Raw genomic sequence first — 14,681 nt, 5'->3', positions numbered from 1 at the left:
ATAACAACACTAACACTATAAGTTTATATTTGTGATTTATTTTCATTTGCCAAATTCATAAGCTAAACAATAGTCTAGTGATGAAAAGTGAATCTTGCTGGGCAATAAGGCGAAACAAACCACACAATTATATATACATATACATAATGTCCATGCAGCCAAATGCGTATAAGTTAAGAAGAACTCAATGTGTTAATAATACCCACTGTTTGCATTGTGAGAAATCCTATGAATTCTTCTTTTGTGCTTAGTACAGCACAGAGAAAAACCATTCTAATTCATTTATTCATTATTATTATTATTCTTTTTGATGCTGTTAATGAAATATGGAAAAGGCATGGCTAATCGTGAATCAAAATGCATTTACTTCCATCACTAACAAGTTGAAAATAATGCTACTAGTTAGCATCAAAACACTAACCAAACTGGGGTGTATATGTTTTTGTTCCATACCAAAGGGTTTTTATTTATTAACAATAATATAAAATACTGTCTCTTACCTGGATGCTTCTGACATTTGAAGCTGGCTGTTTTGACATTTTTGAAGAAGAAACTTATTCCTGCAAGCAATAACAGTAAAAAAAAAACAAAAAAACTTTAAGGGCTACAATGACATTCTGAAAGCAGGGTTTGATTAACTACAATTTAACCCATGGTGCTTCTTGACAGGTATTTATTCATCATCCCAGATTGTCTTTCAGTCTCAGTTTCAGAGTCACTAAAATACATCCACAGAATACCGCAAGGAAGTGAGAACACCTGAGCTTCCCTGGTGAATTTTTCATAGGCCAAAGAATAAGATCACTTTCGCATCACAATAGTAAATGAGACATCAGAGCTGCAATCCTATACCCACTTCCATGGAAGGAAGTCCTATTGAATTTAATGGGACTTATTTCTGAGTGGATATGTATAGGATTGGGCTATAACTCTTCCATCAAGGGGTACATATTCATGGGACCACTAATTAACATTCTTTATTTATTATTTGGTTCAGATTACAAATGAGAATCAGGAAATCCTTGTATTTGGAACCTGGCTTTTACTGTTAAAATGTAATTCACCCTGTCTAAAAATTTCCAAAGCATTACACACTGCATGAACTTCAAACAAAAGGGAACACATCTTCCTTAAGAATAAAGGACAACTGCAGCCTGAAGCTGATAAATAAACTACTTAAAGGCCTGATATGGTAATGTGGATTGCTGAGAACGCCAGGACGAATTACTATTTAAAATCCCAGCAGCAGCAGCAACAACAACATTCCACACGGACAACACCACATCCCCATTTTGTCTCATCTATCCAAACATGGCACCATATACGTACGCTTTTCCAGGACCAGTTCCTTAGCTTAAATGTAGAGTTAAAATATATTAGTAAGAATAACGTGCAGAACTGGACCGAGACGCCTCAAAAACAGTACTTGATATAACTGTGGAGGATTACTTTTTGCAGAGGCAATCTTTCTTTCGTGCTGCTTTGTGCTGACCTCATTACTGCCAGAGAAATCAGGACAACAGAATGCTGATGAGTAAAAATAGACAACCTTCTCGGGCCATGTTCCCTGCTCTCCCTTCCCCTTTAGTACAACCGCCGGCTCTCACATGTTTAGGAATAAAAATATAAAGGCCGTTTTGCATCTTCATGCTTGACCACACAAACAGGAGGCTATGTTGGAAGAAGTAGATGGTGCTTCCATGTCACATGGAGATTCTTCCCCTGGCACCAGAATTGCTCCTGGAGTCCAGCTATATATGCAAATGTTGCAGAAGCATATCCACCTGGTGGGGGTGGTGCTGTCCTCTGACACCAGCATAAGTATTGAGTTGAGGAAACAGGGAGGAAAAGGAGTTTGTACTGCACTAGATCTTCCAAGCAATCTTTGGAGCCATTAAGCCAGTGCAAGAGACTGCGCACAGAGAAAGTTACTACAGGAAAGAGAAGAAATGACTCCCTCTGTACCTTACAGTCTCTTGCACTGTTTTATGGCCCCAAAGAGCAGACTTCTCCAACCTGGTGCCTTCCAGATCATCATCCCCAGCCAGCATGAGTGGCTGGGAACAGAATTCTTCTTCTTCCCTTACTTTCTGGAGCAAGGCAGCCCAATATGCTCCAGCAGCAGCAAGCCAATCTTCCTCCCTTTAGGCCCTTGTGACATAAAGCCTGAAAACAGCGGGATGATATGGGGCAATGTCTCCAGTCCTTCTTGACTCCTACCCTAACTCCCAAGCAACAAAAGGAAGCAGGGCTGGGAAGGGAAACTGAAGTTAGCCAATTGTAGTCCATGGTGCTTTCCTAAGTATTCAGCTAACTGCTGTGAACAAATATTTAGATACAGTTTCTAACTACGAAGCCATAAAGCCCGGTTCAATCAGACTTTCAGGCATACACACACTTGTCTCATGCCTTATTTTTTCCTTACCTGTGCCTGCCATCAAAGTTTGAAGGCAGGCAAAGCCATTATTGATTCTTTTTGGTGCTATTTACTGTGTATTATACTTCATATGCAATTGTCACTATGATTCCTGAGCTGGCATAAGGCATAGGAAGAATTTAAAAGAAAAAAGAGGGAGAAACTGTTATCTTCTCTCCCTCTTCTAAAAATAAGTCCTGAGAGGGGTGCCGAAGTATGTGCAGCTACTTGGCACCAAACAACTTTTTCTTCAGTTTGCTTTAAAGAAGCTGATATACATGAGGCACTTCCAGAATTTCCGTCTTTCATAGCGCTACCCTACATGTAGTCAAAAAGTAACTAGTAACACCACCCTTTTCTTCCTAGCGTATGCGTAAAACAGTACGAGTGTTATAAACAGAAAGCTGTACTGTATTACCCTGTGAAAGACCTAGATAGAAATTACACCAGTGGGAACCAAGCTTGTGCTGAAAGCAGGAGGAGAAAACTCAGTGTTAAAACTGAATTGCTCACAATGCAATTAACCTTAATTGCCAGTTGACTATTTACATTGCAGCAATTGTCAAGAAATATTTCTCATCTCATACAGTGGCTGTTATAACTTTGCTTATTTTTGCACTAGTATCAACAAATGTCTAAATTAAACTATTTCAAGCAAACCCCAAGAAAAAGGAAACAACCAGTGCCTTTGGTTAGTTTTTACTAACTATACAAAGTACGTTTCTATAGGAGTCGTGTTGGCACATACATAGTGCATTTATGAAACTGCTACATCTCAGAACAACATTCTTATTTTCAAATAATTTAAAAACTCTTGATAGAATATAAAGCAGCTGCACAGCTTGTGTTAAGCATTACTAATCTGGAATAAAGAGATTAAAATGCATAGAACTGTAGCTCATTCATTCTCCTCCTAGTGAAATCTGAAAGTGGTTTCCCAAGTCAACCATTCACTTTTGAACAGCTTCCCCCTCCCCATATGCTTCCATTATGTACCTGATTATTTATCTAAGAAAACTTCCAGCCCGTCAGGAGAGTGAATACATACACCTCCTTTTGACACTGAGTGAGATGCCTTCTCCGGTCAGCTGAGATCTCCCCTGTGATCCTTTAAAGGTGGCTGAAATAGATGAAACCCTTCGTGCCTGTGTGTACTACTGAGAGCACTTCTAGGGCTGGTGTAGAGCTGAGTTTAGAAGCCAAGTGTAAAAGAGAATTCCTGTCATAGCTTACAGTTGTTCTTCCTAAATATAGAGTCGGATTCATCCTGTAACTTCATTCCCTCCCAGTTAAAATCAGGGCTCAAGTATCAAGCAGAAAAGTGTTCGTGAACTCACCTTCAGGTGACAGTTTGCTGTCACTTTCTCAGTTTGAAACTGCTGGGCTTTTTTTTTTTTTAAGTTCTTAAACTTTGGTCTTACACTTTAGGTAGAGAGGAAGACAGACACGCAACACTTTCTTCATGCTGTCATACAAAACAGTCCTCAAGCCAGTTGTTCCAGAAGAGTTCCACAGAAATCAGTAGGAAAACTTGGTGCGGTGACTGCAAAGTGTGGGTGCATCCAGATCAACAACTCCTAGCACTACCAGTCAAAAGAAGGCACCGTATACCTATTGCATTGTTCCCTTCTTAATGGATTTTCTCTGGTAAGAAAAGAGATGGAAGAAGGAGGAAAACATGGGAGGATTACAAATGGAAGACAACATTGTCTGGACCCCTCTAAAATTCCACAAATGAGTTAGGCTGATTATACAATAAAAGCCTTTTCTGTAAACATCTTTAGAGGCCAATTATATACGTGTATTTTTGGTGACATTTTAAAAATGTGTTTGCTACTATAACTGTTGTATAGCACAAGGCTGGGTCTAAAACTCCAGCAATTACCTTCTTTATGTTCTCCCTGCTGCTTCAAGCCCCAGCCTATGAAACATGGTCCTCCAGTTTGATTGCCTTGGAAAATGTTTCTCCACTCATACACTGAGATGTAACTAAACTAATACATTCATTCAGTTACAAAGAAATTGAAAAACGGTCTGCTTTGTCATTTTTAAACAATGATGCACCATAAAAGAAGCTTTCCCCAAAATCTAGGTGCATGGTTAAAAAATTGGTATGTCTAATTACAGTTGCAGTTGCTGCCAGATGTTCTAGGCACCCCATTTCTTTATTGAACTCCCAAACGTTGTTCTCAAGGATGCTGTTGGTACAGCACGCATGGATGATGTGATGCCCTGAAGGCCAACCGTCTTCCTCAGTACATGATGCCAACGAAGATGCTGCAGAAGAGGAACCCAGGAGCGATTTCAGCTTGGAATGACCACTACACATATCTACACGCTTCCAGATACAATCCAAAGGATACCACACAATCCACTAGGTCTACATCTCATCCAGTCCTTTTGCCTGAGATGAGCACCTTCAGGGTTTTTACATCAAACGTTCTTAAAACTACAATACTCCCATACGGAAGTGGGGGTAAAACAAATTGGCAAGGCTAGATGGGTACCTCAAGAAGTCACCTGCTATGTGATTGGCATAAACAGAAAGAAAAATAAATAACAATTAATTAATTAATTAATTAATTGGGGCACTGTCCTGTGCTGCCCATGCACCAGCAGGACCTACAATGGGGAGCTAGCACTTCGTAAAGGAACCAGAAATGGGTGGAAACTCTCATTTCTGGAAGAGGGCGGGTCAGCGAAGCTCGTAGAAGGGACCACCGCTGACCTGTCCTGCATCAGAAACAAGTATTTCTGCTCCTTTCTGGGGCTCCCTTACAACGTGCTTAAATCCGCCATTGTGCTAGCGGGGAGTCCCACTGATGTAACGGAATGAGCAGGAACACAGTGGCAGTATAGGATACTGCCCACTATGTATAGGCTACCAACTATAAACAATAAAACATAAGCATAAAAATCTCCAGCGACAGAGAGTACCATAATCCAAAGGCCTTTGACTAATGATTTAGGACAGCTTTAGCCTCTGCGTCCCCCAGCAATCCCAAAGCATTCCGGATCACTGCTTTGTGGTGGCAGGAAAGCAGCACTCCTGACTGGGGCCGCTGAAAGGAGTGGACACTTTATCTTCAGCGACCCTGAAGCAGCCACCCACTACCCCAGAGATCTTGAGCAGGATTGCTGGAATGGGGTTGGCTCCCCACATCAGCCCTGAGCCTCCCCCTCCCTGTGTGTGTGCATGTGTACATATTTGGATGTGTGTGTGCCTGCAGCCCCCTTCCAGCTGACAGGTGGCCAGGTGTTCTACTTTACAGAGGGCAGTCCTCTATTTTGGAGAGCTGGCAGAGGACAGTTATCTCTTTGAAGGTGTCCTCTATTTGATGGGCTGTCCAGTCCAAGCATCTCTACATTAAAGGAAAATCCAGAAGCCCCCTGGAGCACTTTCTTCCAATTCCGGGGCACAAGGAGAATTGGCTCATTAGACAAGGAACGCGGCCAAATGTCCTTTCTCAGCAGTGCGTATATCTTTCAATGAAAAACAGTGCCATCTAGTGGATGAAAAATGGTGGTACACCCCGTTGTATTTCAATACCTCATTTAGGGAGTAACCCTATTAAGATCAACGGTCGCCGCCGACCCCGGGGGCGACCGCCTATCCGGTGCAGGGCGGGAGGAGTGGTGAGAAGCGGATCTCCTCCTTACTCCCCCTGCCCTGCTTTCGTGGCTAGACAGCCGATTTCCCTACATGTACACATTGATCAACCAGCTGAGGATTAGACAAATTCATGGAGGACATGTGTATCAATGGCTATTAACTACAGTCAGGGCCAGAAATATTGGAATAAGGATAACTGTTTTGGCAGTTGGCCTCTGTACATTGAACTTGAAAGGAAACTCACCCAGATGGGAGCGAAGTCAGGACTTTCAGCTGTCATTCAAGGGGTCTGACAAAAGTGGGGCACTAACCATTCAGGAAGGACAGCCAGTGGTATACATACACACCCATCTTTGGTGGCTCATAAGTAATGGAACGAATGGCTGACAAGCAGCTGCATGGCCAGGTGTGGCCTGTTTCCTGGGTACCCCATGACCCATCAACCGGCCTGGAGGTGGTTCTGAGTGTTACATTTGCATTTGGTAGCTGTTCCCTGGAACTCCCAACATGAGGTCCAAAGAGGTGTCCGTGCGAGTGAAGGAGGCCATCATTAGGCTGAGGAAACAAAATAAACCCATCAGAAAAATAGCAAAAACATTGGGAGTGGCCAACACAACAGTCTGGAACATCCTGAAAAAGAAGGAATTAACTGGCAAGCTCAGCAACAGCAAAAGGCCTGGCAGACCACGGAAGACAACTAAAGTGGATGACCGCAGCATTCTGCTCATGGTGAAGAGGAACCCCTTCACAACATCTAGCCAGGTCAAGAATGCTGTTGCGGAGGTAGGCATGTCATTGTCAACATCTACAGTCAAGAGACGGCTTTATGAATGTAAATACAGAGGCTTCACAACAAGGTGCAAAGCACTGGTAATGCTCAAGAACAGACAGGCCAGATTAGCCTTTGCCAGCAAACGCCTAAAAAAGCCTGCCCAGTTCTGGAATCAGATTCTTTGGACTGATGAAACCAAGATGAACTTGTACCAGAATGATGGGAAGAGAAAAGTATGGAGAAGGAAAGGAACAGCTCATGATCCAAAGCTTACCACATCATCTGTCAAACATGGTGGAGGCAGTGTTATGGCATGGGCATGTATGGCTGCCAATGGAACCGAGTCACTGGTGTTTATTGATGACCTGACTGCTGATAAAAGCAGCAGGATGAATTCTGAGGTGTATAGGGCTATACTTTCTGCTCAGATTCAGCTAAATGCTGCCACACTGATAGGACGCCGCTTCATATTGCAGATGGATAATGACCCAAAACATACAGCAAAAGCTACCCAAGAGTTTCTCAAGGCAAAGAAGTGGGATGTTCTTCAATGGCCAAGTCAGTCACCTGATCTCAACCCAATAGAGCATGCTTTTCACTTACTGAAGACAAGACTGAAGGCAGAAAGACCCACAAACAAGCAGGACCTGAAGGCAGCTGCAGTAAAGGCCTGGCAAAGCATCTCGAGGGAGGAAACTCAGCATTTGGTCATGTCCATTGGTTCCTGACTTCAGGCAATCATTGACTGCAAAGGATTTTCATCCAGGTATTAAAGGCGACCCTTAAGTTTGAAATGATGTTGGTTTGTTCCATTACTTATGAGCCACCAACAATGGGTGTATGTATGCCACTGGCTGTACTTCCTGGATGGTTAGTGCCCCACTTTTGTCAAAACCTTTGGATTACAGCTGAAAGTCCTGACTTCGCTCCCATCTGGGTGTGTTTCCTTTCAACTTCAGTGTGGTAGTGTACAGAGGTCAACTGCCAAAACAGTTATCCTTGTTCCAATATTTCTGGCCCTGACTGTATGTTAGCTAAATGGAATCTCCACATTAAGAGGCAGTGTGCCACTGAGTGCCAAATGCTGGGGGGTAAGTAACAGGAAGTGGCCATCACTTTCATGCTTGTGATCTCTCAGAGGTATGCTGGACTAGGTGGATTCTGGTCTAACTAGTCAAGGCAGTACTTACGTTCTAAATTTTAGCAGTTGATTGAAAAGGTCAACAGATGCTGCCACAGTGATTGTTGGTGGTGTGGTCTCCATACTAACTGTGGCAACCAAACAGAGCACTTCAGCTTGGACTTTCTTTAAATAACACTGACACAACCTCATCCTACGACTGCTGTTTGGAAACGTTTCTATGCCACGGGTAACTATATCCCATTATTATCATCATCATCACCACCATCATATTATTATTTATTTATTGTGGGTATTTAGCTATTAAATTTATATCCTACCTTTCCACTAAAATAGAGTTCAAGGCAGCACTAATTACATAATATTAAATATTCTAACCAGGATTAATTATGTATATGTAATAAGTTATTATAACCAGGGTTTTCTGTAATGTTATAGTATTTAGTATGAATGCTTAGTTCTGTATATTTTTAAATGATTTTATCTTCTAAGGCTGCAATCCTATATCCCTTACCTGACAGTAAGCCCCACTGAAGTCAATGACTCGACCCGTTACTAAAGGTGTTTGATCTGGCCATGGTCACGCATGCCTTAGTTACATCTCATTTGGACTACTGTAACATGCTTTGTGTGGGGCTGCCTTTGAAAACTGTTCAGAAACTTCAGCTGGTCTGGAATGCTGGAGCGAGACAGCTGACTTGGGCTGGATCCAGGGAGCAGGTGACTCCCTTGTTACAGCAGCTTTATTGGCTACGGGTCTGTTTCCAGGTGGAATTCAATGTGCTGGTTATGACCTATAAAGCCCTATACAGCTGGGACTAGGCTACTTGAAAGACTGCCTCCTCTACATGAGCCTGCCCGGGTTTTAAGATCTTCTGGAAAGGTCCGTCTTTCAGACTGTTGCCTTCAGAGACGTGTTTGGTGTTGGGCCAAGAGAGGGCCTTTTTGGTGGGCGATTCTATGCAACTGTGTAGAACTCCCTCCCAAGGGAGGCTGTGTTTGCTCCCGCTTTGCTGTCATTCCACCACAGGCAATGGCGACTTTATTCAAGAAGGCCTTTGGGCCTTCTTGAATGGGTCTGTTGGTTGGGTGCTGTTTTTTGCTTTTTTTTTTTTATTCTGTAATTGTTATATTTTTATTGTATTTTAATGTATTGTTTTATTGTTGTAATCAATTTTAATTGTGCCTGTAAGCCACGTTGAGTGCCATTTTTGATAGAAAGGCAGGGTGCAAATCAAATAAATAAAAATAACAAATGACATGTATTTCTGAGTAGACATTAATAGATTGCACTGTAAAGCACATGTCCAGAATATATACATCTTACTAACAACCACCTTCTTCTTTTTTGCAGTGCGTGAAGATTGCATTTCACCCTTAAAGAGGTTTTATATTCAGTTCGGGGATGCATGTTACTGCATACCCAAATTGCTTTCTATATTCAGCTGTTCACGTAACTCTTACGCAGATCAGTTCCAAGTGTGTGATTTGTCCCACGGAGTTCAATGATATTTACTCCCTAGAAAGCATGTTTACGACTGCAGCTTTAACATAATTTCCTAGTACAAACAAACACATGTTGCTATGCCTCTAAATATTTCCCTACTGGCTCAAACTAAGACTTGAGTTGTGAAGGGGGAAAAAAGGAATAAACATCTAGCTCCCTAGAGCCACATGGACTAAAGATCAAGGATATGAAAAACTTGGAAGAGCTTAATATTCCACCCCCCCTCCCAAGATGGAATAAAAATAGAAGTAGTATTAAATTTGTTTGTGAAAATGGTGTTGTATCGAAACTTAGGATCTTTTACTGTAATATTATTTCTTAAATATTGACAGGGCTGATTGGGTATATTTGGGTATATTTTTATAGTGTATATTATCAATTTTCTAAATAAGCCACATAGGATAACATTCTGAGAGTGTGATCCTAAACAGATTTATTCAGAAGCCTTCCTCAGCTCAAGGGGACTAGCTTTCTAGAAAGTATGCTTTTGACTGCAGCTGTGCAGCTCAATTCTTTGCATGTTTACTGAGTTCAGTGGGACTTAATCCTAAATAGGAGTGCATAGGATTGCAGCCTAAATTGTATGATTTGATATTTGTTTATATCTCCCCCATCCCGTATGTGCCTCTTTCTGCCTCAGTACCAGCTCCTTCAATCTGATTGTCTCTTTCAGGCAGTTCCAACGGCATTCAGCACATATTTTGACATACTCTGGTTAAGGGCACAACCCTATGTAAGTTTAGACAGAAAAAAGCATAGCCTGCTGTCTGGGAATTATGGAAACTTTACTGTCACAACTTTTCTTATGTAAGCTATGAGAGACTAGTATATAAGTCTGTCACAGCTTACATCTCCATTGGGCAAGGCTGTGGATGTGCTAGATCGGTGTCTGGCTGCAACAACGGACTGGATAGGGGCTAATAAACTGAAGCTCTGTCCAGGCAAGACTGAGATGCTTTGGGTGGGTTGTGCTTCTGACTGGATGGAGGGCATTCAGGCTGTTCTGGATGGGGTTGCAGCCCAACCACCTGAAGGAGCAGGTTTGTAGCTTGCGGGTTCTCCTGGAGCCATCTTTGTCACTTAAAAGGCTCAGGTGGCCTCAGTGGCACGGAATGGCTTTGTTTTACCAGCTTTGGCTAGTGGCTCAGCTATGCCCCTATCAGGGCAAGGAGCATCTCTACACCAGCCTAAAATCCCTGCATTTAAAACAGGGCTTTCTGCTCCCATTTTAAATGCAGAATCACAACGGACTTCCTTTCCCCCCTCCTTCTCCTCCTCATCTGAGCTTTCTGTATGCTTCATTGATGATCTCGCTCCCCTTCTTGCGACTTTTCCTTTTTCACAGAGGAAACTCAAGTGGAACACAAGCAGGGTAATTTGATACCTCGTTATCTCTGATCTATGTAAAAATGGAATTAAGGTCATTTAGTGCAGGAGATGCCCTGGAGGTTAACAACGCCATCTAAAGGACCCACAAACTTCCATGAGTGAGCAATCTCAGTAGCAGGATAAAAGCTCCATGTGAAGAAGCCCAGGGATTACCTGGCTTTAGTGGGCCATGCTCCAGTATCATCCAAGTTAAATTACTGCAATGCACTCTAGGTGGGACTGCCCTTGAAGACTGTTTGGAAGCTTCAGCTTGTGCAAAATGTGGTAGCCAGATTGATAGTGGGGACCATAAGGGTCTGATCATATAATAATTCCAGCCACTTGTACTGTCTGCCTGTTCATTTCCAAGCCCAATTCAAGGTTTTATCCTATAAAGTTTTACATGGCTTAGGACCGCAATACCTGATGAAGAACCTCTCCTGATATGATGAACCTACTCAGACACTATGCTCAATATCTGAGTGCCTCCTTTGAGGGAGGCTTGGAGGATGGCAACAAGGGAGAGGGCCTTCTCAGGGTTAGCTCCCTGATTGTGGAATGCTCTCCCCACTGAGATCTGCCTGGCACCAACATTGTTATTTTTTCAGCACTAGGGTAAGACTTTCCTTTACTCCCAGGCATTTGACAGCATATGATGGGGCTTTTAAGTCAGCTGTTTTATTTGGTATCAGTATTTTATTGTAACTGTTTCTAGCTGTTTTAAATTGTTTTTAAATTTTGTATGCTCAAGATTTTATGTTTTATTGTGTTGTATTCTGGGTTGGACATTTTGTGAGAGATATGGCTATTGAGTGGTACAGAAATGAAATAAATGAAATGAAGCTTGGGAAACGTAGTTCAGCCAAAGAAACACGACTCCAAATTGTGAATAATAGGCAAATAGCATCACAAAACTACAATTCCCAGGTTTCCGTGGCAGCAGCTATCCGGGTAAACCACAGCTGTATATTTCTACCGCTGACTTGACGTTCGATTTGGACTTTCCGCTTGGCCTGACGCTGTGCCAATCAGCGCAGAAGATTGTATTAGATTGCGATTGCTCTGGCCCAATCAGTGCCCGTGGTGGGTAGCGGGGAAAGAAAGGACCGTTTTGGATTCCCCTACTTTGACGGACAATGCCATCATGGTACTACAAAGTGAGCGGGCTCAGAAAGTGCTCAGCACTTCCGGCACCTCCACGGAGCGCTCAGCTAAAGGGCGCAATCCTGTGCGTGTTTAGGAGGGGAAAAGTCCTACAACTCCCAGCATGCCTTAGCCAGCATGGGGCATGCTGGGAGTTGTAGGCCTCTTTTCTGTCTAAACACGCACAGGCCTGCGCCCTAAGCGTTGCTTTAAAAACAAGCTCCATCTCCCTTATTATAAATCAAAGGGGCAACTATTTCCCCGTTCCTCGCGGCAGAATCTCTTTTCACAATCCAGCGACAGGCAGGGTGGGTCTAGTTTCACACATGCGCACTCTATCATGCAGTAAGCGTGACCACAGATGTTTCTCATGTCCATTTTAGGGAAATAAATATAGATTGGAAATTGTACTTCAGGTTCCCTTTGCATTTCGTGGTCTCCTCTATATCCAAAAAAAAAAAAAAGGAAGGAAGGACACCTAGAAAGCGTTGACTCTCTTTCCCCTCCCCTGTACTGTTCGTCTGCTTTTAAAGTGTCTCATGACAGGAAGAAGTTCAACTAATGGAGATGCAGATATGGCAAATACTTCTTTTGATTAATATCTACATGTATTAGACCTGTAGATTTACAAAGGTTCAAGTCCTTTTTTTTGTTGTAAGTACACAATAAGCTCCATTTAAAAGAAAAATCGGGAGGGTGCAGAACGGGCTCTGAACTGAAGGGGTCATTTCCAAGGCTGCGCCTCTTGAATTTCTGACTGTCACGCACCCTTTAAAGCCACCGTTTTAACGGCACACTTACAATTACTGTTTTGTTTCTCTGGAAGCGAAATGTTGCTGTTAGTTCTCTCACATGGATTAAAGAAGAGTTCGGAAGGCTGAATTTCCCAAGAGCTCATTTTCCGTGACTGTCCATTACTGACAAATAGTAAAGAATAAACTCATATGCTCAGCGCTATATTTTAACGTTTCCGCGGTCTGTCAGGCTTCCCACATTCACAGCTTCTACTCAAAGGTAAATTGGGGTAGGATTACAGCTTCACAAAGCTTTTTTTTCTTTCAAAAAAGGATGAGTGTTATTACAATGGCCATTAAGATTATTAATGGTCAGGAACAGAGTGTAACCCTATGCATGTCTACTCGGGAATAAACCACATTGCGTTAAATGGGACTTACTCCTAGGTAAGTGTATATAAGGTTGCAGCCTAAGTAAAATAACTTTTTTGAATAGAAAGCATGATTCAAAGAACTGCAACGAAGGGGCAACAACCCTGCCTGTTTTATTTGAGGGTTTCCCCATTACTGCTGTACTTGTACTACTCTTGCTCCACAATTCTAAGATAGAATTAGGAACCGGAAGTGAGCGCTCGAAAGAACTCTCAGGTGGTTTTTATTTCTTTTTCCCTGCGAAGAGATGTTAAACAAACACACACCTCAGCTTCCCATTGGAATTCTCGAACCCCAAAGAAAGAGTGGTGGAAAGACTAAGCATCAGTGTAGGAAATTAAAGAAAACAGGTGAGTTCTTTCCAGGAAGCGTTTGAAAACAATCACCCAGCTCTCTTCCAACGAAGTCCTTTGGCTCTCTGGATGAGCCTTCTCCGCATCACAGCTTAACTTTTAACTGGGGAAACCTGTGGCCTGCGCAACAGGCAGAAGTTCAACAGGTATAGCCTCTGTACTGCTATATCTCCTAATACAAAGGGGGGTTCCTGTTGAATTTGTTCCTGTCCAGTAGACTTTTAAGGGCATAGGAGTCCTGAACTTTTGTGAACCTCCCAGAGAGCTTCGGCTATTGGGCGGTATAGAAATGAAATAAATAATAAAATAATAATAATAATGAACTCCACCTCCACTTACGCGCACATACAGTTGATAAGTTCTTTAGTTCTTTACTAGGGGTGGGTAGTGGACGTGATGCGTTCGAAGCACTGAAACAAGAAAATAACCTGTGAATAACACTCTTGTCATTTAATCTAGACAGGTAGGAATTCAACAGGATGAGCCTTTTTGCATCACTGCCAACTCCCATTTGTCAATTTTCACTGATGGGGTACTTTTAAAAACACAACAACCCTGCCGAGGAAAAAGAAAACCGAAACGTGCGAATGCTGCCGAGGCCAGGAAAAACACCACTGTTTTGTACTTTTTGAATTCTTTTAAAGTAATTATTATTTACAGGCCATTATTGTTTCAACGCACTGCGTCAAACAAGAAGCAGCCTGCTTTATTTGAGAGTTCGCGTTAATTCCGAAATATATCCCACCGCACAGGGGGAACTCTGCCTACTACAAAGGGGAACCGGAAGTCTCGGTAGAGACGTCCCTTCCTGGTGCTGCTTCCGGAAGTCTCCTTCTCGACAAAGTTGGTGGGTAGCGAGCAGTTCCGTGCGGCGTTTTGTTCCGGGCTCGAAAGAAAACTCTGGCTTGGCCTCTCTGGCGACGTTGCGCGTCATTCCCCCGCCGCGACTATGATTCCGATGCCGGTGGTAGTCTGCGTGCTGGGGGGCTGGTGCGCCGTGTACCTCGCCGACACGGTCTTGAAGGTGAGAGGGAGAGTGGCGGGCGTCCCTTCCCCTGGGCTGCTTTAGAAGGAAAAGACTCCTTAGGAGCAGCGCGGAGCTGCCGAGCGAGGGGAGGCAAGAGGGCGCCGCTTGCGGGTGACACGAGAGGAATAGCGCGCAAGGCACAGCCGCAGTATCCCCACAAATGGTCTCGAACACG

The 14,681-nt window shown here is 43.0% G+C and overlaps 2 protein-coding genes across 13 annotated transcripts in view; one reads left to right on the top strand and one right to left on the bottom strand.

The window, feature by feature from the left end:
- The window catches only part of SMPX (small muscle protein X-linked), a 112,183-nt gene that overhangs the window by 43,901 nt on the left and 53,601 nt on the right, over window positions 1-14,681 (bottom strand). Inside the window, exons 5-8 of one of the 3 annotated variants that reach the window (XM_084844038.1) lie at window positions 6,274-6,584; window positions 4,542-4,693; window positions 3,754-4,060; window positions 501-560 (exon numbers count right to left, since the gene is read on the bottom strand). In XM_084844038.1, coding sequence (XP_084700164.1) covers window positions 501-539 — 39 coding nt within the window. In that variant the 5' untranslated portion in view covers window positions 540-560; window positions 3,754-4,060; window positions 4,542-4,693; window positions 6,274-6,584. Of the gene's footprint in view, window positions 1-500; window positions 561-3,753; window positions 4,061-4,541; window positions 4,694-6,273; window positions 6,585-12,761; window positions 12,873-14,681 lie in introns of those variants that run through there. The other 2 variants (XM_084844036.1, XM_084844037.1) reach the window with 2 other exon arrangements.
- Window positions 12,956-14,681, top strand: part of MBTPS2 (membrane bound transcription factor peptidase, site 2) — a 45,933-nt gene continuing 44,207 nt past the window's right edge. For 5 of the 10 annotated variants that reach the window (XR_014789165.1, XR_014789160.1, XR_014789159.1 and 2 more), the window contains exon 1: window positions 13,259-14,503. Coding sequence is in view for 1 of the 10 variants with exons in the window: in XM_084844032.1 (XP_084700158.1) it covers window positions 14,429-14,503 (75 nt within the window). In the remaining 9 variants the exon portion in view is untranslated. Of the gene's footprint in view, window positions 12,975-13,258; window positions 14,504-14,681 lie in introns of those variants that run through there. The other 5 variants (XR_014789164.1, XR_014789163.1, XR_014789162.1 and 2 more) reach the window with 5 other exon arrangements.

The sequence above is a fragment of the Heloderma suspectum genome, chromosome 3, assembly GCF_057233095.1.
Source record: "Heloderma suspectum isolate Gila_16-S chromosome 3, 16-S_ref, whole genome shotgun sequence".
Lineage (NCBI taxonomy): Eukaryota > Metazoa > Chordata > Lepidosauria > Squamata > Helodermatidae > Heloderma > Heloderma suspectum.
The sequence above is the reverse complement of the archived record's forward strand: the minus strand, read 5'-3'. Positions and strand labels throughout refer to the sequence as shown.